The sequence below is a fragment of the Pipistrellus kuhlii genome, unplaced genomic scaffold, assembly GCF_014108245.1.
Source record: "Pipistrellus kuhlii isolate mPipKuh1 unplaced genomic scaffold, mPipKuh1.p scaffold_m20_p_1, whole genome shotgun sequence".
Classification (NCBI taxonomy): Eukaryota; Metazoa; Chordata; class Mammalia; order Chiroptera; family Vespertilionidae; genus Pipistrellus; species Pipistrellus kuhlii.
The window spans coordinates 40,905,616-40,927,410 of NW_023425404.1; the positions used below are offsets into that span (position 1 = coordinate 40,905,616).

Genomic DNA, 21,795 nt, shown 5'->3' on the forward strand with positions numbered 1-21,795 from the left:
TGCCTTTTAGCAGCTTGCCTTTCTTCTTGTAGACTTTTTGTTGAAAGCTGGAGCTGGTATATTAGGTAACAGGAACTGAGGTAAATAAGGCTTTAGTGAGGTGTGAGGTTTTTTATAACATATCTAGAGGTTGGGCTGTGTTTATTGTTTGCTGTATCTGTAGGTGCCAGAGGCTTCAGATTCCTCTAGTCACTAGTGTTTTGTTTTTGTCTCCTGTTGTCTGTGGATTTTCCTAGGAATTTCTCATTAGTGTGTGTTTTGCAGCACTCCCAGCTGTAATCCACTGTTATTACACGGGAGCATTGTGGTGTGGTGGTAAAGCGTGGAAAAGGGAAAGCTTTTACAATTTTATGATTAAATCTCTATTTGTAGGGCTGTGACCTTCACAGGTGTTTCGTAGCTTCTTTCTCTCCATTAGGTGAGACAGGAAGGCGGGAGAAGTGTCCAAGGTGGGATAAGGCTGTGGTAAATAGTTTCCTCTGGATAGTGGCCTTTATTATGTAGAAGGTTCTGGACATATTTCACAATGATTCTTCTCATCCCAGAGATCTTCCTTGGTTTTTCACTGTGAGAACCTGCCGGGATTCCTGGAGGCGAAACCCATGGAAGTGTGGGGGCCTCCCTAACACTGCAGGCCCTCCTGGTTCCACTGACCCTCATCCACGCTTAGCCTTTACCATTCCATCAAAATTACCACTTAATTGTTAGTAGTTTATGGCTCCAGGCAATTAGGTCTTGGACGTGACTCCTTGATTTTACCTCTCTCCAGATTGCTGGGTGGTGGGCTGTCCTGGGACCTTGGTTCTATAATTTGTCCAAGAAAAAGAATTAATGTTTATTCAGCTTTTTCTGGTAGTAAGGATGAAGACGATGACTTCCAAGCTTTTTAAATTTTGAGGCTGAAACCAGGCTGAAGTCTTTTTTTGTTATTAATCTTTAAGCAGAGATAGTGCTACACTAGATGGACTTTGAGTTAGACAACACAAACTAAGTCAGGTGCTTGCACCTACTACCTTAATTTTTTTTTTGAGATTTTATATTTGTCTAAAAATGTTATCTCTAAAACCAATATTTGACTAATTTCTCTGACCCATTCCTGTCCTTAAGTTCTTTCATTTAAAATGGACTTTTCCTTTAACCTGCTGATGAAATAAACCAGATCTACCTCCTGTGATCATCTTTATTTTCTCTCATTGGTACCAGAACCATGTATTACACATTAGAGTAATATCCATGTGGTACATACATTAAAATATATATATATTTATTTTTTTACAGAGAGGAAGGGAGAGGGATAGAGTTAGAAACATCAATGAGAGAGAAACATGGATCAGCTGCCTCCTGCACACCCTCTACTGGGGATGTGCCCGCTACCAAGGTCCATGCCCTTGACCGGAATCGAACCTGGGACCTTCCCACAAGCCAACGCTCTATCCACTGAGCCAAACCGTTTTCGGCAGAATTTTGTGCATTTCTATGCAAAAAGTTTCCTCAGCCTGGCTCCCTAACCCCCCAGACGTTAGCCGCGGAGGGAAATCGTGAGCTCCCGCACAGACCGCCAAAGGGCTGACGGCCTCCGCACCCAGGATCTGAACTTCCCGCCGCCTTCCTTTAGGCCTATAGGAGGAGCCAGCTTCCCAAGAACCTCACCGCTGATTGGGTCCTTCTCGTCCAATGGGAGGCCGCGCCTTGGCCAGGTCGTGGCCGTTGCCGGGAAACCGCGTAAACACCAGAGAGCGCCGCGCTGTTAGCGTTTGCCGGGGGGTTGTGGCTCCCTGAAGCCGGGGATTTTCCTTCGCCAAGATGGTGAGCGGGTGGGGCCGGCGGGAAGGTCTCGGCCCCACTAGTTTACTTGTCGATGGAGCGGTCGTTTGAAGCTGGCCTGCTTCCAAAAGAGGATTTGAAATGCCGGGCCTGAGAACTAGTGGGGAAGTTGCCTTTGCGTTCCGGTGCGCGGTAGCTTCCAGCTTATTTTGCACTTTCCCCACACTGTTAGATCTGCCCGGTAAAAACCTTATTTCCCATATAAGTAGCAGCGGGTGGACCCGTTAAATCTATATTAGGGACGCCTGACGGGCATGAGAACAGCACTTTATGGCCAAGCTGGAGGAGGGGGCGAGGTCGGGAGCGGGGAAGGGAAGGGGGGGGGGGGGGGGGGGAGGAATTCCCTGCGGAGCAGTCAGTCCTGAACTGGGTGTATGGAGCTCAACTGCCTGTCTTTGAATCCTAGTACACCTGTTAACTGAAGGACCTTGTAAAGTTGCTTTTACTTTTGACACTTCATCTATAAAGTGGGGAATAATAGTACCTACTTCCTTGATAGATTTCTAGCACATTTACACTTCTATTATCCCTCTGAATTAAGAAGGAAGCCGAAGCCTCCCCATTTTTTTTTTATTACTGTTACCTATCTTTGTTCCATTTGTTCCTGAGGGTTACATAAATATATTTTCAAAAATTTAGATTTTGCAACACCAAAATACGCATACTTTTATATATTTTTATTTTTGTGTTATAGGCTTCCAAAAGGACTTTGAGCTTCAATGAAAGGCACCAGCAATTAGTAGATAGAAACTACAAACAAATGTTGCACCTTAATGCTCTAAAAAGGATAGAGACTCAAATCAGGGACCAAATTGTGCGGAATAAAAATGATGACCGAGCTGATCGCAAGAGATTCCTCAGGATATTACAGGATGAACAATTTGAGTTGGATACGGAAGAGGCTATTCAAAAGGTAAATTCTGTTATTCATTCTTACACCATTTTCCCTCTTCATTTTCTCCTTGGAAATGATTAAAGCTAACCATTCATACTGGAATTGAATAGATAGACAACAGCATCAGACATGGGACGCCTCGAAGTAAGTCAGCCCAGTGTGTTGGTTCATAGCTGGGATTTTGGAGCTAGATTATATGTGTCTTTGAATCCTAGGATTCCTGTATATTAGTTGTGGAACCTTGGGTGGGTTGCTTTTAATTTTTATGCCTCATTTATAAAATGGGAATAATAATAGTACCTACTTTGTATGACTGTTTTAATGATTAATGAGTTAATACATGCAAAGCCCTTGCGATATAGTGCCTAGAACAAAGTTAGCACTCAGGTGTGTTTTTTTATTTTTTTATAAATATGATATCCATAATTACTAATGTCAACAGTTTTGTTCACATAAATACAGTTCTGTTGCCTTCCATCCTGTCTAATAAAAGAGTTATATGTAAATTGATCATCACTCCAACACACAAGATAGTTGACCCCATGTGGTCAAACATCCTACCCCAAGGTGGACACAAGATGGCTGCCACAAGATGGCCAGCAGGGGAGGGCAGTTGGGAGGCACCAGGCCTGCAAGGGAGGACAGTTGGGGGCAATCAACCCTGCAGGGGAGGGCAGTTAGGGGTGACCAGGCCAGCAGGGGAGCAGTTAGACATCATTCAGGCTAGCATGGAAGTGATTAGGGGGTGATCAGGTTGGCAGGCAGAAGCAGTTAGGGACAATCAGGAAGGCAGGCAGGTGAGCAGTTGGGAGCCAGCAGTCCTTGAGTGGTCCCAGATTGGAGAGGGTACAGGCTGGGCAGAGGAACAACCTCTGCCCCACCCAATGCACAAATTTCATGCACCAGGCCTCTAGTAAAGTTATAAAGACAAACATTTAATACCTTTTGAACTTACTGATATTAAACATTAAGAGGCAGAAAATGAACACTTACATATTAAGTATGAATTTACTCGTATTTTTAAATACTGCCTTGAAGAATTCGGGTACAATTTATATCTCCTAAAATACAGTGGAAATTTCTAAATGTTTAAAAGGATGAGGGTGGTAGAAAAAGGGAAGCCAATAAAAAAAAAAATGAGTTCTCATAAATGTGAAAAAAGTATCCTGACATTTCAGTGTTTTTTGAGTGCCTGTTTTATGTTCAACATTTTGTCACAACATCATGTGACAAAAAAGCAAGCTTCTTTTTTTAATTAAAAGTAGTAACAATCTCTCTAAGTTCCAAATTCCAGAAATTTAGACATGATTTATTTATTTATTTTATTTTTTATTTTTTTTAAATATATTTTATTGATTTTGTACAGAGAGGAAGGGAGAGAGACAGAGAGTTAGAAACATCGATGAGAGAGAGTCATCGATCAGCTGCCTCTTGCACACCCCCTACTAGGGATGTGCCCGCAACCAAGGTACATGCCCTTGACCGGAATCGAACCCGGGACCCTTCAGTCCCCAAGCCGACGCTCTATCCATTGAGCCAAACCAGTCTCGGCTAGACATGATTTATTTTTAAGACTGAGCAAGATCTCTGCGTTTAGCTTTTTTTCTTATTTCTTTTATTCTTATTTTTCTTTAAAGATGATCCCAAATATCCTATCAGCTATCTTCTGCATACTTCAGTAGGCATCTTATAAAATATTTTCTTAGATAGTGCCACTATCTCACCCAATAGAATTATCAATAACTTCTAGGTATCATTTCATAAGCACATTTCTGTGATTATGTCAGGAATCTGCTTTTTCAGTTGGTTTGTTTTAATCAGGGTATAAACAAGGTTCTTGCAGTATATTTGTCTGTTTGTCTGTTAGATCACTCTTAATCTAAGACAGCTCTTGCATCATCCTTAATTTTTTATTGTTGCTGGTTAATTCTCACTGGAAGATATTTTTTTACATTGACTTTTTTTTTAGAAGGAAAACAATGACTTTTAATAACATTTGGTGGGATTATTCTCCTATGTATTTTTTTTTACATTTTTTAATTAAATTATTATCTGTGTACATATTTTAACATTGCCCCCCCCTCCCATACATACCCTCCCTCCCCGGAGTTTTTTTGTGTCCATTGGTTGTACTTATATGCATGTATACAAGTCCTTCGGTTGATCTATTATCTCCCCCAGATCTCCCTCCCCTCCCCGCTGTATTTATATTGACTTTTAAAGAGAGAGTAGGAGAGAGGGAGACAGAGAGAGATGTGACCTGTGGCCTCCAGCACACTCTGACCAGGATGGGAGCAAACCTGCAATCCAGGTATTTGTCTTTGACTTGGAATCAAACTTGTGACCCTTTGGTATGTGGGCTGATGCTCTAACCAGGGCTCTTTAATTTTTTTAACTTCATGTTTCTCAATTGTTATTAACTAGGCCATTTGTTGTTTATGATATCCCACATTCTGAATTTATCTGTTTACTTCCTCTTTGTTGTCTTTAATTTGCAGTCCTATCTATCTATCTATCTATCTATCTATATAAAAGGCTAAGCTGCCAGCCAACTGGCCAGTAGCTATGATGTGCACTGACCACCAGGGGGCAGACGCTCAACGCAGGAGCTGCCAAGTGACAGCAACTTTGCAGAGTGTCCTCTCGCACTCCAAGACCCCCTCAGGCATTGTTGGACTGCCGACTTCAGCCCGATCCCCACAGGCCAGGCTGAAGGACCCCATCTGCCAGAGGGACCCTGCTCACTCCACATGGGCCCTTCAAACCATGGGAGCTGAGGAGGAACTGTGGGAGGTTGGCTCTGAAGGCACTTGCAGTTTTCTGTTATAAACAAGTAAATTCAGCCTTTATGAAAAAAACCCAAAACTGATTCTGGAAGATAAATAACTAAAGTTATGTGCTTTGTTTTGTTTTGTTCTTATTCAGTCAGAAGAAAACAGAAGATTGAAAGAACTCCAGTATGAACAAGAAGAAAAACTGGCCGTGGAACTGGCAAAACTAAAGCACGAAAGTCTGAAGGATGAAAAGCTAAGGCAACAAGTAAAAGAAAACAGGTATCTTGGTTTCTATAAATTCCATGCAGTTAGTCTTTCTCTGTAAACTTCTGTGTAATGCTTAGTACCTGAGAGTGAAACTTACTTCTTTATATCATTGCACTTAGTTAACATTTTGCCTGGAAATACTTACTGCTTTATATCATATATATATATATATATATATATATATATATATATATATATATATATATATAGATTCATTTGAGAAAAGAAGCTGTATTTCTAGAAGTAAGGTGTTAATATTTAAGGTGGTAAAAAGAAATCAATTTCCTTTGCTCTTTCCTCTAAACATATTTTTTTTTAAATGACCTATTATTAAAAAAAAAAATAGACTCATGGAATCCTAGTCTTAAGAGAACTTTGGGTGATACCTCATTTAATTTTATACTCCCACATAAACTTCCTACAGTATTCCTGGAAAGCGGTTGGTCATTTGTGATCAACACCTCTGGTGACTGTGACAGGAACTTCCTTTTTTCATTTGGTCCTAACTTTGAATAACCTTTCCCCCAGCTGTCTCAAAATTGATTTCCCTGTAACTTTCATGTGCTTATCTCACTTTTGCTATCTGATGGGGGGGAAATTAGTTTTTCTTGAGGACATCCTTTCATATTTATGAGTCCATTAAATGTTTTCTTCTGTAACTTAGATATCCTTCATTCCTTAATTTGTTCAACTTCTAGGTTCTCCTCTGTAAATCTAATTTAGATTATTGGTGTTTCTTAACAAAATATTGCCACCACAATTTCTTTCTTGGTATCATTGCACTTTCTCCAGGGTATTGGGTAGTACCCCTAATAGTGGGATTGTTCTAGAATATGTTTCCTGTCTAAGATTGAGTTGCTTTTGAGGGGTATCCATGTCACCCTTTTGATTAAAACTCAGGGCTAACTAAATGCCCATGTACTTATATAGTCGAATATAGTAGAAATGTACTTTGATAGTTGTTGCGTTTTATCTTAAATAAGAGGATTTCTGTAGAATATGATAGGACCCATGAATGAGTTTCAGGGGTTTTGAGCCTCATTAAAATTATATATTTGGCAAATAAATTTATGTATATCTTTGTAGGGCCACAACTTTTAAATTCTCTAAGGGGTTATTAATTATTAAAAAATGATTTAAAATTATTGCTAATGTCTTCATATTGTTCTAGTCTCAAACTATCTTTTTGGACCTTAATTCTCAAGTCATTGTAAGCTATTTCTCATGGTTTTCTATTATGTGACATGTCTTGTTTAATTCACTGATATAAGATTTAAAGAGAGGAGCTTCCTAGCAATTGTAGACTAGGTGATGCAGATAAATGCTCCTTCTGAGAAGAGGCTGTCTGGAGAAAGCGTTAACAGTGAGATCTGGAGAGGAAGGAAACCAGAATGGTGAGCTGGGAGTTTGTAACCTGCTGATTCCAAAACTATGGGTGAGAGTTAAGTGAAGCAGAGCTTAACTAGTTAGCAGATGGACAGGTGTGTGACATCATTCTACAAGTTGTATGCTTCAGATTTGTGCACTTTAGTGTGTGTTTTACTTCAATAATAAGAATTCAGTTAGATTGATTGAAACAGATGAAGAGATAAAGTGTTTCAGATTAGTGGAAAATATCTAGAATATAAAGCACAGAGAGAAAAAGGATAGAAAAATATACTAGAGAACTTCAAAGAGATTTGGGATATAGTGAAAAGTTCTAACAGATGTATAATTTTAGTGCTGGTAGGAGACATGAAAGAGGAAGATGCAGAACAGTATTTGGAGAGGCCAAGGATTTCCAAAAATGATAAAAGATAGACTGCATTTTTCTATCGATATAAAACCCTATTATGCAAATCGACCGAACAGCAGAACAACCAGTGGAACAAATAATTGCTATGATGCACACTGACCATTAGGGGGCAGATGTTCAATGTAGGAGCTGCCCCTAACCCACAGGCCCCGACCAGTGGGGGATGGAGGGTGGGGCTGGCGAGTGGGCGGTGTCAGGCCAGCCAAGGCAGGGATGAGCCGGGGCCACCTGATCACCTCACCAGTCACCCCACAGATCAGCCCTGATGGCCAGCCAGGCCTAGGGACCCTACCCATGCACGAATTTCATGTACAGCCCTCTAGTATATAATGAAAACTACATTCGTATTCATCATGGTCAAACTTCTGAAATCCAACAGTAGAGAAAATAATAAAAATAACAAAAATAGCCACACAAGGAAGATTTCAAAGGAGCAACAATAAAAAGTATGATTGAATTTTCAGCAGCAGTAGTAGAAACTAGAAGATTTAAAGAGATGAAAATGTATTTAAAGAGATGAAAGAAAATAATAGCCCATCTAAAATTCTATACCTTGTGAAAAATTTCTTCTGATTTAAGGCAAAAGCAATTCAGTTGAGCATTCTTTCAAATAGAGTATGCTGCCTCTCAGCAATGCAAAACTGCTGAGAATGTCTTATTTTGTGCATGAGCCTTGGTAAAATTGTGACTGACATGCAGAAACAGACCATTTTCCTAATGAGTATGTTCAGTTGCAAACTGGAAGTCTAAGAAAATGTTTGCTGTGGTACTTAAAATGTATCCAAAGTAATCCAAAGTACCTATATTAAGATTCAGCTGCTTACATTAAAAAAAAGTTTTAATTTTTAAACACAGAGCAAATTTTTTAAAATGATTGAAATTTACTTAGAAAATAAGTTCAGCTGAGACCGGTTTGGCTAGAGCATCGGCGTGGAGACTGAAGGGACCCGGGTTCGATTCCGGTCAAGGGCATGTACCTTGGTTGCGGTCATATCCCCAGTGGGGGGGTGTGCAAGAGGCAGCTGATTGATGACTCTCTCTCATCGATGTTTCTAACTCTCTATCTCTCTCCCTTCCTCTCTGTACAAAATCAATAAAATATGTTAAAAAAAAAAAAAAAAGAAAATAAGTTCAGAAGTCATGAGACTTTTATTTGATTTTGAACACATCATTTTTTTACCCAAGAAAATATTTATAAAACAGTTTATTTTATCATTGTTTTTAAGTGGAGTTGGGAAACTCAATACCCATTTTTAGAAAGCTTATGTTAAGTATAGTACAATTTAATGAATAATTATAATTAGTTATTATTTATATTTAGAATGATTAAATTCATTAATTGTATGGCACAATTAATTATACAACTTACAATTATTGCATAATTAGCAACAATATATTTATTATATAGAAAACAAATTGTTTATGAAAGCAAAAGCAATACCTCATACATAATTTGTATTTCACTTCAGTGAAAAACAAGCTCAAAGAAAAGATATAGTCTTCCCTTATTCAATGTATAACCTGTTCCTTGCTGATGCCAATACAGTTATATTCCAGACTCATCATCAGTATGTTGATTAAAATTAAGTCTGTGATATGAATAAAAAATAATTTCAGCAGAATTGATTACAGTAGCCCTGCCTTGAAGGAAATACTATAAATTCTTCAGGTGGAAGAAAGGAGATGAACCCAACATTAATTTCAGAATTTCAGGAAGTTAAATCTAAGTGAAATTTGAATGTGTAAATCACTTGTGTCTTTTGGAATTTAATATATGTATAGAGTTAAAAGTATAATAAATTATAACAAAATTGAGGTAGGAAGTAAATACATGGAGTTAAATAAGCCAAGAAAATCCTTTATTATTTTTATTTTATTTTTTATCTTATAAAAGAAGGACATAGGGTTTGAGGGGGCTGGGTGAAAAAAGGTTAAAGAATTAAGCAAAAAACAAAACAAAAACTCAGACAAAACTATAAAAATTTTTATTTTATTTTTCAATTACAGTTGATATTCTAGAGGCCCGGTGCACAAATTCATGCATGGGTGGGGTCCCTCGGCCTGGCCGGTGATTGGGGCGACTTGGGGCCATCTCACCCACTCTGAGGGGAGGGACTATGGGAGGTTGTCTGGCTGCAGGAAGTTGGCTGTGGGAGCGCAGTGACCAACAGGGGGCAGCTCCTGAGTTGGGCGTCTGCCCTCTGGTGGCCAGTGCACGTCATAACGATAGTCGACTGGTCGTAACGGTTGCTTAGGGTTATGTGTATATATATATATATATATATATATTATTAGTTTCACATGTACTTCATAGTGATTAGACATTATAATTTATGAAGTGATGACCCTGATAAGTTTAGTACTATATTCCTTATGTTGTACTTTATATCCCCATGACTTTTTATAACTGACAATTTGTACTTCTTAATCCTTTCACCAGTTTTACCACCCACCCCAACCCTCCCTCTCCATCTGGCAACCAACCAGTCTGTTCTCTGTATCTGAGTTTGTTTCTGTTTTGTTTGCTGATTTATTTTGTTTTTTAGATACCACATATAAGTGAAATCATATGGTATTAGTCTTTTTCTGACTTATTTCATTTTGTGGCTGAGTACTATATCATTATCTATATGTACCATATGTTCTTTATCCATTCATCTATCGAGGGACACCTAGGTTGCTTCCATATCTTAACTATTGTAAATAATACAGAGGTGCATACCTCTTTTCAAACTAGTGTTTTAGATTTCTTCAGATAAATACCCATCAGTGGAATTGCTGGGTCTTAGTAGTTCAATCTTTAACTTTTTGAAGAATCTCCATATTTGTTTCCATAGTGGCTGTATTTTTTTTTTTAAGGTTTTTATTGATTTTTTTAGAGAGAGAAACATCGATGTGAAAGAGACACTGATCAGCTGCTTCCTGCATTTCCCCATCAGGTTCAAGCGTGGTACCTGGGCATGTGCCCTGACCAGGAATTGAACCGCCAACCCTTTGGTGCCTGGGACAATGTCAGACCAACTGAGCCACACCAACCAGGGTGACTGCAGCAATTTTTAATTCTGCCAACAGTGCACAGGGTTTTCTTTTTTTTACATCCTCACCAGTGTTGTTTGTTGATTTATTGATGATAGCCATTCTGACAGTTGTGAGGTGATTGTATTTTGATTTTAACTTACTACATTTTCCTGATGATTAGTGATGTTGAGCACTTTTTTAATGTCTGTTGGCCATCTGTATGTCCTCTTTGGAGAAATGTCAATTCAGGTTCTCTACCCATTTTTAATCAAATTACTTTATATTAAATTGTATGAGTTACATAATTATTTTGGATTTTAATTGTTTATCAGATGTATCATTGGTGAAAATCTTCTCCCATTCAGTCGGCTGCCTTTTCATGTTGTTGAGGGTTCTCTTTGCTGTGCAAAGCTTTTTAGTTGATGTCTCATTTGTTTATTTTGCTAATTAGATCGGAAGTCCTTCCTTCCGGACAAAGCCGCAGTGAGCTGAGTCAGAGGCAGCAGAGGCCCACACCCCCACTTCACCCCCTTGTGGCAGCGGCAGGTGGGGGCTGGGGCCAAGGCCCTTGCACAAATTTTGTGCATCGGGCCTGTAGTATTTAAATAATACAGGCAGTCCTGTAATTACGCTGGACTCGACGTATGTAGTTTCATGATTATGTCGCCATCTCCCATTTATTTTCTGTCATTTTGATGTATGTACATATGTGCTTATGTTTTTTATTATTTATTTACCACAAGGTCAGGAATTGGTATATTTCTTTAAATTTTTTTTTTACTGTTTCATTTCATTACTGCTTTGTATGTGCTCCATGTGAGTGACAGAGATGCTTATTAGCTGGGCTCTGACTTACGGTGAAAATCGCATTATGTAGTGCTGTAGGAACGGATCTCCTAGTTAACCCAAGAACCTACTGTAATGTAAATATACTTCACACATTTAGATAAAAATTGTTTTAAATTTCAAATATAGGTTATGTTTATGGTAATCTTCCTCAAATTTAAATTTCTGTTTGTTTTTAAAAACAGTATTGAGATCAGAGAATTGGAGAAGAAATTAAAAGCGGCTTACATGAATAAAGAAAGGGCGGCTCAGATTGCTGAGAAGGATGCCATTAAATATGAACAAATGGTGAGCATGTTTCTGTCCAATCTCTTCTATGTATTTCTAGGTTCATTAAAATAATTTTTTGAAAATTGTTACATATTAGAAAGAATTTACGGTACTACATTTCTCAAATACTTTTTATTTTTCAGATCTTTCAAGTATAGGAAATCATGGGTTATTTAATATTGAGCCTTGTTTAATATTAGAGCCTTTCAGAGACATAAAGGATTAGGTTGCTGCTTAGAATGAACGGCTCTATTAAAAAACTCCAGCATTCTTTATGGTCTCTAACCAATTATTCTTTGACAAACCAATACAGTTCAAGTTGTTAGCATAATTTACATTGTGTTATTAATTTTTCATTTTTAAGATATTCTAAAAAATAAACCATTTTATAATTTTAGGTAAACTTTTCTCTATTATAAACAGCAATCACATCTTACCATGTTTCCCTCTACTTTATCCCCTTTTCTACGTCCTGCCATCCTGCCAAGTTCAGGGTAAAAGTTACTCTTGGGCAAAGGAGTTTCATAGGCCATTTTTTATTTTAAAAAGTCTGAACTTTTATGTATGTGGATATCAAGATGTATATATACATACATGTATGTATTGTATATAGCAATACACACACATACTCATACACACTATTAGAGGGGTGATATTAAAATATTTAACTGGTACAGTACAGTGTAGGTATCAAATAAAAATAGATGTTGCCTCGGCCAGGTGGCTCAGTTGGAGCATCATCACATACACCAAAAGGGTTTCAGGTTCAAGTCCCAGTTGGGACACACATCTGGCTTGTGGGTTCAGTCTCCAGTCAGGGAACATACAGGAGGCAACTAATCAGTATTTCACTCTTACATCAATGTTTCTCTCTCCCCCTCCCTTCCTCTCTCTCTCTAAAATCAATAAGAATATCAAGTGAGGATATATTTCTAAAAATTTTTTTAAATATATATTTTATTGATTTTTTTACAGAGAGGAAGAGAGAGAGATAATTAGAAACATCCATGAGTTAGAAACATCAATCAGCTGCCTCCTGCACACCCTCTACTGGGGATGTACCCGTAACCAAGGTACGTGCCCTTGCCCGGAATTGAACCTGGGACCTTTCAGTGCGCAGGCCGACTGAGCCAAACCATTAGGGCGGTAAAAAATCACACGTCACTTTATGGCAATATTCACTTTATTGTGGTGGTTTGAACTGAACCCTCAGTATCTCTGAGGTGTGCCTGCACCATCCTTACTCTGAATAGCATCTGATACTCATCAGCGTAAGCAATGTCCAAACCTGAAGATTTCTTAAGAGTTTATTTGATGACATATGCTGGGGAGCAAAATCTCAAATGCTCCAGAGACTTAAGTTTTGTAGCTTCGTTTATGCATTTGAAATTACAGAGTGAACATAAAGAAGATTATTTGGAGGTGGAAGAAAGCAGAGTGGGGACTGGATTACAGGGTATTAATGAGATGATGTACTCTGTTGAGGGTGGTTACTGCCTTATTTCAAAGGTCTGTTAACCTAGATGAACACAAACAATGGACAGGGTTCACTTTAGGCAAAGGTAAACCTTTTACTAAAAAGTTACAAGCCTCCCAGTTAGGAATCCATGATCAGATCACCCTGTGAGGTTACTTCCCATAGAGCCACTTTTTCCCCTCCACATGCACAACAGAGCTAAAAGTGGTTAAAACTGCCACCATTAAATAGAAGAAAGAGATGGCTATGGTGTTGCAGTTAATATAAAGTTACTAATAGAGTACTTTATTTACTGCTTTTCACATGTGGAGTTATAACTCTCCTTGTTACGTATTGCTCTGAGGGAACTACTCGAAGGAATAGGAAAGCCTCTTTACGGTTTGACTCATCATTCAAACCCTTTAGGTGACTGTGACTTACCTTTGACGTGGATGAGAGTATTTTATTTAACAGGCTTTATAATATCCAGTTACATCTCTTTAAAATATTCTATCACACTGCTCAGATTTGAAAATGGAAAGATGAATTTTGTTTTCGTAACAGAAACGTGATGCTGAAATAGTGAAAACCATGATGGAAGAACAGGAGAGAGTAATAAAGGAAGAGAATGCTGCGGAAGAGAGACGAAATAAAGTAAAAGCACAGTACTTTATTGACTTAGAGAAACAACTTGAAGACCAAGAGAGAAAAAAGCAGGAAGCTTATGAGCAGTTGCTGAAAGAGAAACTCATGATTGATGAAATTGTTAGGAAAATCTATGAAGAAGACCAATTGTAAGTTAATCGAATTTTATTTTATTTTTTTAATATATTGATTTTTTACAGAGAGGAAGGGAGAGAGATAGAGAGCTAGAAACATCTATGAGAAACATTGACCAGCTGCCTCTTGCACACCCCCCACCGGGTGTGTGCCTGCAACCAATGTACATGCCCCTGACCGGAATCAAACCTGGGACCTTTCAGTCCGCAGACCGACGCTCTACCACTGAGCCAAACCGGTTTCGGCAGTTAATCGAATTTTATGTGCATAAACATTTACATTAATCTCAGGCTTGAGGAGGGAAAGCACCTAAAGAGTGTGTCTGATACACAGTAAGTCCTCATAATGTTATTACATAATCTGAGACCAGCTTTTATTTATCTCTTGGCATGATAATTATCTGATAATTAACAAATGTTTATTAAGTGACAATGAATAATCCGTTTGTCTTAAATATGCCCATATCGTATGTCAGAGAACTTGTTTTCAGAGTGCTGTGAAGCAGATGTTAGCAGGTTGTAGTGTTTGAAATGTGATGCATAAAACTTCATTAGTAGGTTAGAGAAAAGGCATAATAGTATGTTACTCAGAAAAAACATATATCCATTATATAGATAGTGGCAAATAGACACTCAAAATATTTTGTTGCATGAATGAATGAACACACTATACATTTTCCCCAGATTGACTGAACAAAATTACACATATTTTTCAATACTTTATTATTTCTGTTACTATAAAACTGCACTCACTATTGCATTTTAGAGAAAGACAACACAGGTTAGAAAAAATGAATGCAACTCGGAGGTATATAGAAGAGTTTCAGAAAGAACAGGCTCTGTGGAGAGAAAAGAAACGTGAGGAAATGGAAGAAGAAAACAGAAAAATCATAGAGTTTGCCAACTTGCAGCAACAAAGAGAAGAAGATCGGATGGCAAGAATTCAAGAAAATGAAGAAAAAAGGCTACAGCTTCAGAATATGGTATTAAAATAACCACTTTATTAACACTGGAGAAATTCTGAGGTATGTGTTATAGGATTTGGTACCTGTAAATGTCTAATTATTTTTTGTTTTGTTTTTATTTAATAGATGATTCAGAAATTGGGACAAATGCTGCAGCAACGTGAAGATTTGGAACAAGTGCGACAAGAATTATACCAAGAAGAACAAGCTGAAATACACAGGAGAAAAATAAATGTAAGTTGGAAACTGAAAGAATGATTAACATAGAGAATAATAATTTGAGATGAATCAGTAGATAGATTTAAACCCAGTGATGTTGATAATAGCCTTCTATGAAAATGGTTTAAGCACTACAATGAAAAGCTAAATTTTCAGGCTGGATGAACAAAGCAAGACCCGGCAGCAGTTCACAAACTGTGTAAGAAGCATGATGCAACTATGTAGTCTATAAGAAACACAACTTAAACATGAAGACACATATAGTTTAATTAAAAGCAAAAGGATGGAAAAGGAGGTACCATGCAGACACTACTCAAAAGACGCAAGTTGGAGAGGAAGTCAATATATGGGTTAACTCATCTGGAGGACATACTAGTCCTAAGTGTGTATGAACCTAAAGCTTCAGAATACAAAACCAAAAGGAGAACTAGGCGAATCCATGTAATTGAAGATTTTAATACCCATTCTCATTAACATAGAGAAAAGTCAGAAAACCACAGGATGTAGCATTGAAAAACAGTATCAAGAAACTTAATCTCATGATTTGCCAATTTTCTAATTGGGTTGTTCATTTGTTGTAAAAGTTTAAGAGTTTTTATATATCCTAGATATTAGTCCTTGTTACAAATATCTTCTGCTAGTCGGTAGCTTGTCTTTTTTTTTTATTTTATATTTTTATTGATTTTTTACAGAGAGGAAGGTAGAGGAATAGAGAGCTAGAAACATCGATGAGAGAGAGACATCGATCAGCTGCCTCCTGCACAACACCTACTGGGGATGTGCCCGCAACCAAGGTACATGCCCTTGACCAGAATCAAACCTGGGACCTTTCAGTCCGCAGGCTGACGCTCTATCCACTGAGCCAAACTGGTTTGGTAGCTTGTCTTTCCATCTTCTTAACAGGGTCTTTCTCTGAGCAAATGTTTTCAATTTCTATGAAGTCCAATTTATCAATTTCCTTTTTAAAAAAATATATTTTATTGATATTTTACAGAGAGGAGGAAGGGAGAGAGACAGAGAGCTAGAAATGTCGATCAGAGAGAAACATCGACCAGCTGCCTCTTGCACACCCCCTACTAGGGATGTGCCCGCAACCAATGTACATGCCCTTGACCAGAATCGAACCTGGGACCTTTCAGTCCGCAGACCGACGCTCTACCACTGAGCCAAACCGGTTTCGGCTATCAATTTCCTTTTTAATGAATTGCAGTTTTGGTATTAATTCTAGGAAGTCTTTCCCTAGATCCTGAAAAATTATTCTAACAGTTTTTGATGTTTGTATTTATAAGTCAAGTGACTCATTTTCAGTTAATATTTTACATAAGGTGTGAGACTTAGGCCAAGGTTCAGTTTTTGCTTTTGGATGCCCAGTTTGCAGTCTTACATAGCCAAGACATGGAAATAATATCTAAATGTGCACCAATGGCTAAATTGATAAAGAAAATAGTAGCCCAAAGAAAAATAAAATTGCCTATTAGGAATTTTTTTTTTAGTGAGGAGATAAGGCATGTACCATATGAAGTAAAATTAAATGATGGAAAAGTTAAATGGTATATAAGTCCCCCCCCTCAAAAAAAATGAATTAGAGTTATTAGAAAAGACTTTATGGAGGAGGTAGGATTTGAAAAGGGGATTAAATAGGGTTAAGGGAAGAGGTTGAATACACAATACAATGATCAAAGTTGCTATAACTGATCCTGCGGATTGAATCACTTAAAACCCACTCTTGCTTTTTAAAAACATTGTGTTACTATGCCTGCCTTCAGGATACTGGACTACCTGGAGCTTGTGTAATAATTGGGAGAAACTGGAGCTTGTGTAATGATTGGTTAGATTAGAGAAGGACTTAAATTTTACATTAGTCCTAACTGAATAAAGTGATAAAGCAATTATTAGTAGAACCCAGGTGTGTAAGGTATGTGAGTGATCACTATAAAATTCTAAATATTTCTTTGGTTATGTTTGAAATTTTTCATAATAAAATGCTAGAAAAATTAAAGTTTATAGGAAAGGACTTTTTAACTCTTCCTAGATTGTCATTGCTAGATTATTGTTCTGAAAAGTATTTATCAATGATTTTAACAATAATTTCATGCAAAATTCTAGAATGATTCATAGTTGGTACAAATTTCACACAACACAGATTTAATAAACTTGGGTGAGCAAAAAGTTTTTATATCAGCTCTTTTCAAAGTAGTTATGTGTTAATTCTGATGGTAAATATATACAAATTAAAATTTAAAAACAAGTAACAAATTAAAATTTAAAAACAAGAAGGCAATTCAAAACGTAACATGCCCTTTATCCAAATGGTATTAAAATGGCAAAGTGTTATCTTGAAAAGGCTTAATTTCTCAATTTTATTTCACATTGTAACAATAAGCTTAAAACTATTCTACCCTTTTCTTTAGAAATCTGCTTTAAAGAAAGTTATTGAATTAACTTCTGTATATAAATATTTTTTAGGAAGAAGCAGAAAAGAAGTTGAGAAAGCAAAAGGAGTTAAAGCAAAATTTTATAGAACAAATGGCCTTGAAGGAACTAGTACAACAGGCTGCAAAAGAGGAAGAGGAGGAATTTAGAAAAGCTATGTTAGCTAAATTTGCTGAGGATGATCGAATAGAATTAATGAATGCTCACAAACAAAGAATGAAGCAACTAGAACACAGGAGGGCTGTGGAGAAACTTATTGAAGATCGTCGCAATCAGTTCCTTGCAGACAAAGTAAGAAAAAAGGTTTTTTGGGGGGTGGGTTTTTGGTCATTAACAGCAATCAGCTCATGTATTCATTCAGTAAACAGTTAACTGAGAACCTTTTATGTGCCAGATGATAGCTATGAATCATATATTATAGGAATCTCTTTCACGTCCCACGTGGAAAGGGTTCCAATTCAGGGTTCAAGTTCTGGAGAAGGTTCGCACACAAATGAAGAGACTTGAAGAAATTCAATTTGGCGGTATGGGGGGCCAGGTGTAGTCTAACTCTAGTGGGAGACCTACCACTGCTCTGGCCCTGCCATCCCTTTTATTGAGGCTTTGGGGAAAACATCTTAGAAAATAACAGAAACTTTCCTGGGACAAACAAGGTGGAGGCTGCTTCAGCTAACAATGTCTCAACTAAAGGGTGAGTGGTTAGAGCAATTAAGGTTGTTGACTTGGCTTCCTGTCAGCATCTCTCTTTTAGTGAAAACCGATTTGTTTCCGGCAATATATATGATATATAATTTTTTTCCTTTCTTGTTTCCATGACTCTGACAAAGAGTGGTCCGAAGAAATAGTGACCCTTGTAAACTAGTTATTTCAAAGAAAAGCTTTGCATTAATGAGATACTTTACTTAACCCTATTTTATCCCCTTTTCAAATCCTACTTTAACTAAATTAATTCTTGGTAGGAATTCATCACTACTTCAATATTGCCTTTTAACATCCTTCCCTGTCAACAGGATTTTTTGGATACATTTCCTTTTAAGCCCTAAAACTTTTTAAAGCTAGTCATATCTTCCACATCATATGGCACAAAATGTTGGTGTGGTTGAGGATTCAGAACTCTTGATGCTATTTTTGTATTTCATACAGGCTTTTAAAAATTTAATATATGGAAATATTTTTTTTAGATATCCTTATTGTGTTGTATCCATTATTTTTGTCAGATACTGTAAACTACCTTAAGCATCTGCCAAATATTTGAATTAATTAGGAAATCACTTTGAACATTTCCTCCTTGGCAATTAAGACATTGTCCTGAAAATATGTACTTGCCTCCTAAAATCCCAGGCATAACCATAAAGTAGGGCAAAAGAAGGCTTACAGTTGTATGTGAAAGTTTATTCATGTATCATTTATTATTGTATTTCCTATATGAACTCTAAACCTACTTTTGCTCTACCTTGTATTGTTCTTATAACTTTTAAGGCATAATTACTGTAAAAGGTATGTATATAAAATATATATGATACACATTTAGGGTGGGGCAAAAGTATTTTACAGTTGTGAATACACAAAATACAATTCTTATGTATTAATTGCCGTATCATTTTCCATATGAACTATAAACCTACTTTTGTCCCACCCTGGTACATCATCTAGTATCTTTTGGAATTAATCTCAATAAGTAGTTCATCACTTTTATCTAATTCACTGCAAGAGTAGTTTTGACAACTTGTTTAAGATTAAGGTATTATGTGACAATAAAATTTTATTTATATTTCCAGCAACAGGAACTGGAAGAATGGCAGTTGCAGCAAAGTGGTCAAAGACGTATTAATGCAATTATTGAAGAAGAAAGACTAAAACTTCTCCAAGAACATGCTACAAAATTACTAGGATATCTCCCTAAAGTAAGTGAGATTTAACTCAAAGTGTAATCCTCATGGCATCTACTGGTGGGGAAAAAACAAACAAACATGTATTAGGATTACAGAGGTCCTGGGTTTTGCTCACTTTTTGCTGTTACCAAGCAGCAGAGAGATTTTAGCCACTCATTGAACATCTCCAAAATGAGAAATAGTCTTGGCACATTTTTAGAAGTATGAGTGAAATGTATTGAAGTTAAGGTTTAGAGATTCTTCTCTCACCGTTCAGTGTAGGTGTTCTAAAACTAAACTAATATAAAGCAATTGTGATACTTTGCAACAGGAAAGTTTTGTAATCAGTAATATCAGCGGCAGGCACATGCTTGAAAGGAATCTATGACAGATCTGCTCTCTAGTAGGAGATTGTATTATCACTAGGTACTAGTAACCTGCTTTTAAAAGAACTTCCAGAAGATAACAAATTTCACAATACATCTGAGATACAGGGTGACTAAGATTTCACAGGCCATATATAGACATATAGACTCGTGTATATTGCCATTTGATATTTTAGTCAATTGGACGAATCAAGTGCATATTTTATATTTAGCCCAACACAAATTAAGGAAGGAGAAAGAGAAACCTGAATAATTATTGCCTGCCCTCAAGACTGTATAGTCTAATTGTTTAGATAGGATTAATGAATACAAAATGATATATTAATGACAAAAGCCACATGGAATTGATAAATTCTGTGAAATAGACTACAAATTCTGGGAGAGTCTTGGAATATAGATATTTTTTTAGGAAAATAATTATGGAAATGAGGAGAATCTAATGAACCTGATAGCCTAAAATGACTTTTTATCCTTTAGGTCCTAATGGCCCAAATGACCTAAATTAGTCTTGATCCTTTAACTATAAGTAAATACTTAAGTTCAATTCGTTTTAAAGAGCCACCTCTTATATAAGAGAAAACAAAAGAATTTCAAAGGTTTATTCAAATGGCTAAACTCCAAACCTGGATTCATTCTTTCCTGTGAGATTGAATGTTTGCTGATTACCCATAGAACTGAAGCTAGAGCCAGTCTCATGCATGAATCTGGCAAAACCCGAACTTTTCATCCTGACCCCTCATAATCATATTGTAGGTCTGTTTCAAGATAGGGTAGCATACAGTATGCAATAAATTCCTTCCCATTCAGCCAATCCAAGTAGTAGTACTTATAAAATAGATGATTCCTTTGACAAGTTCCAACAATGGAACTGAGAAATTAGGAAGTCTGGTCAGTCTGAGAATATTCAGTATGTATATCAAAGAAAGCCATTTTTTTTAATATAACTCTACTAAAGAGATTTAATTACTAGAAACAACTGCAAATTTCAATTCTATTTGCTAGTCTTACAAGCATTTGGGGAAATATTCTGGTATTTAAAGTAACCCACAAATATTTTTCTTGTAGGGAGTATTCAAAACAGAGAATGATATTCATATGCTTGGTGAAGAGTTTAGGAAAGCATATCAGAAAAGGAGTGAAACTTGCGAAGAAAAGTGATACCAAGATTTGGTAAAACCTGGATTCTTTTACATGTTGCCACTAGATGTCAGTGTAAGTCTTGTTTTACAGTTCAGTGATAGTAGGAATCTTGTCTATTTGAATTTTCTAAAACATCTTAATTTCATCATTTGTAAGTCGTTCTCTATAAGAAAACATTTATTTTCTGATAAAAATTAAAATGATTAAATACTTTCAACTGCAAAATTAACTGCTGTTTTTTGTGCTGAAATCTGAATAGCTGAGTTCTACACCACCATATTATTACATTCCATGTATATAAATATAGACCCTACCTTTCCCATACTGTTCAGAACTTTTTCTGCATTCTATTCAGGCTACAGGTCTGTCTATGTTTGTGTTTAGGAACTTTACTTGCCTTATTTGACCAGGGAAAAAAGTATGTATAACCAGAGGCCCAGTGCATGAAATTCATGCAAGGGGGTGTGGAGGAGAGAGGGAGACTGTCCCTCAGCCCAGCCTGTACCCTTTCCAATCTGGGAACCCTCTTACAGTCCAGGACTGTTGGCTCCCAACCAGTTGCCTGCCTGCCTGCCTGCCAGCCTGATCACCCCCTAACCACTCCCCTGCCAGCCTTATCGATGCCTAACTGCTCCCCTGCTGGCCCAATTGCCCCTAACTGCCCTTCCCTGCCGGCATTGTCACCCTTAATTGCCCTCCCTTGCAGGCCTGGTCACCCCTAACTATTCTCCCTTGCAGGCCTGGTCACCCCTAATAGCCCTCCCCTGCTAACCCGGTCACCTCTAACTGCCCTCCTCTGCATGCCTGGTCCCCTCGAACTGCCCTCCCCTGCAGGCCTGATGCCCCCAACTCTCCTC

General features: G+C 37.3%; 1 protein-coding gene across 3 annotated transcripts; it reads left to right on the forward strand.

Moving 5' to 3' along the window:
• Positions 1–1,685: 1,685 nt before the first annotated feature.
• On the forward strand, positions 1,686–21,163 carry MNS1 (meiosis specific nuclear structural 1). 3 transcript variants are annotated; one of them, XM_036441055.2, is made up of 10 exons: positions 1,686–1,806; positions 2,519–2,737; positions 5,645–5,772; positions 11,605–11,707; positions 13,710–13,939; positions 14,691–14,907; positions 15,016–15,123; positions 17,575–17,832; positions 19,320–19,445; positions 20,864–21,163. In XM_036441055.2, exons 1-10 carry the CDS (start codon positions 1,804–1,806, stop codon positions 20,954–20,956), a joined length of 1,485 nt encoding a protein of 494 aa, XP_036296948.1. In that variant the 5' UTR covers positions 1,686–1,803; the 3' UTR covers positions 20,957–21,163. The 3 variants fall into 3 exon arrangements, with proteins under 3 accessions (XP_036296948.1, XP_036296957.1, XP_045438211.1); XM_036441064.2 differs by having other exon boundaries at positions 5,645–5,765; positions 11,598–11,707; XM_045582255.1 differs by lacking the exon at positions 1,686–1,806 and adding an exon at positions 1,927–1,949.
• Positions 21,164–21,795: the final 632 nt, after the last annotated feature.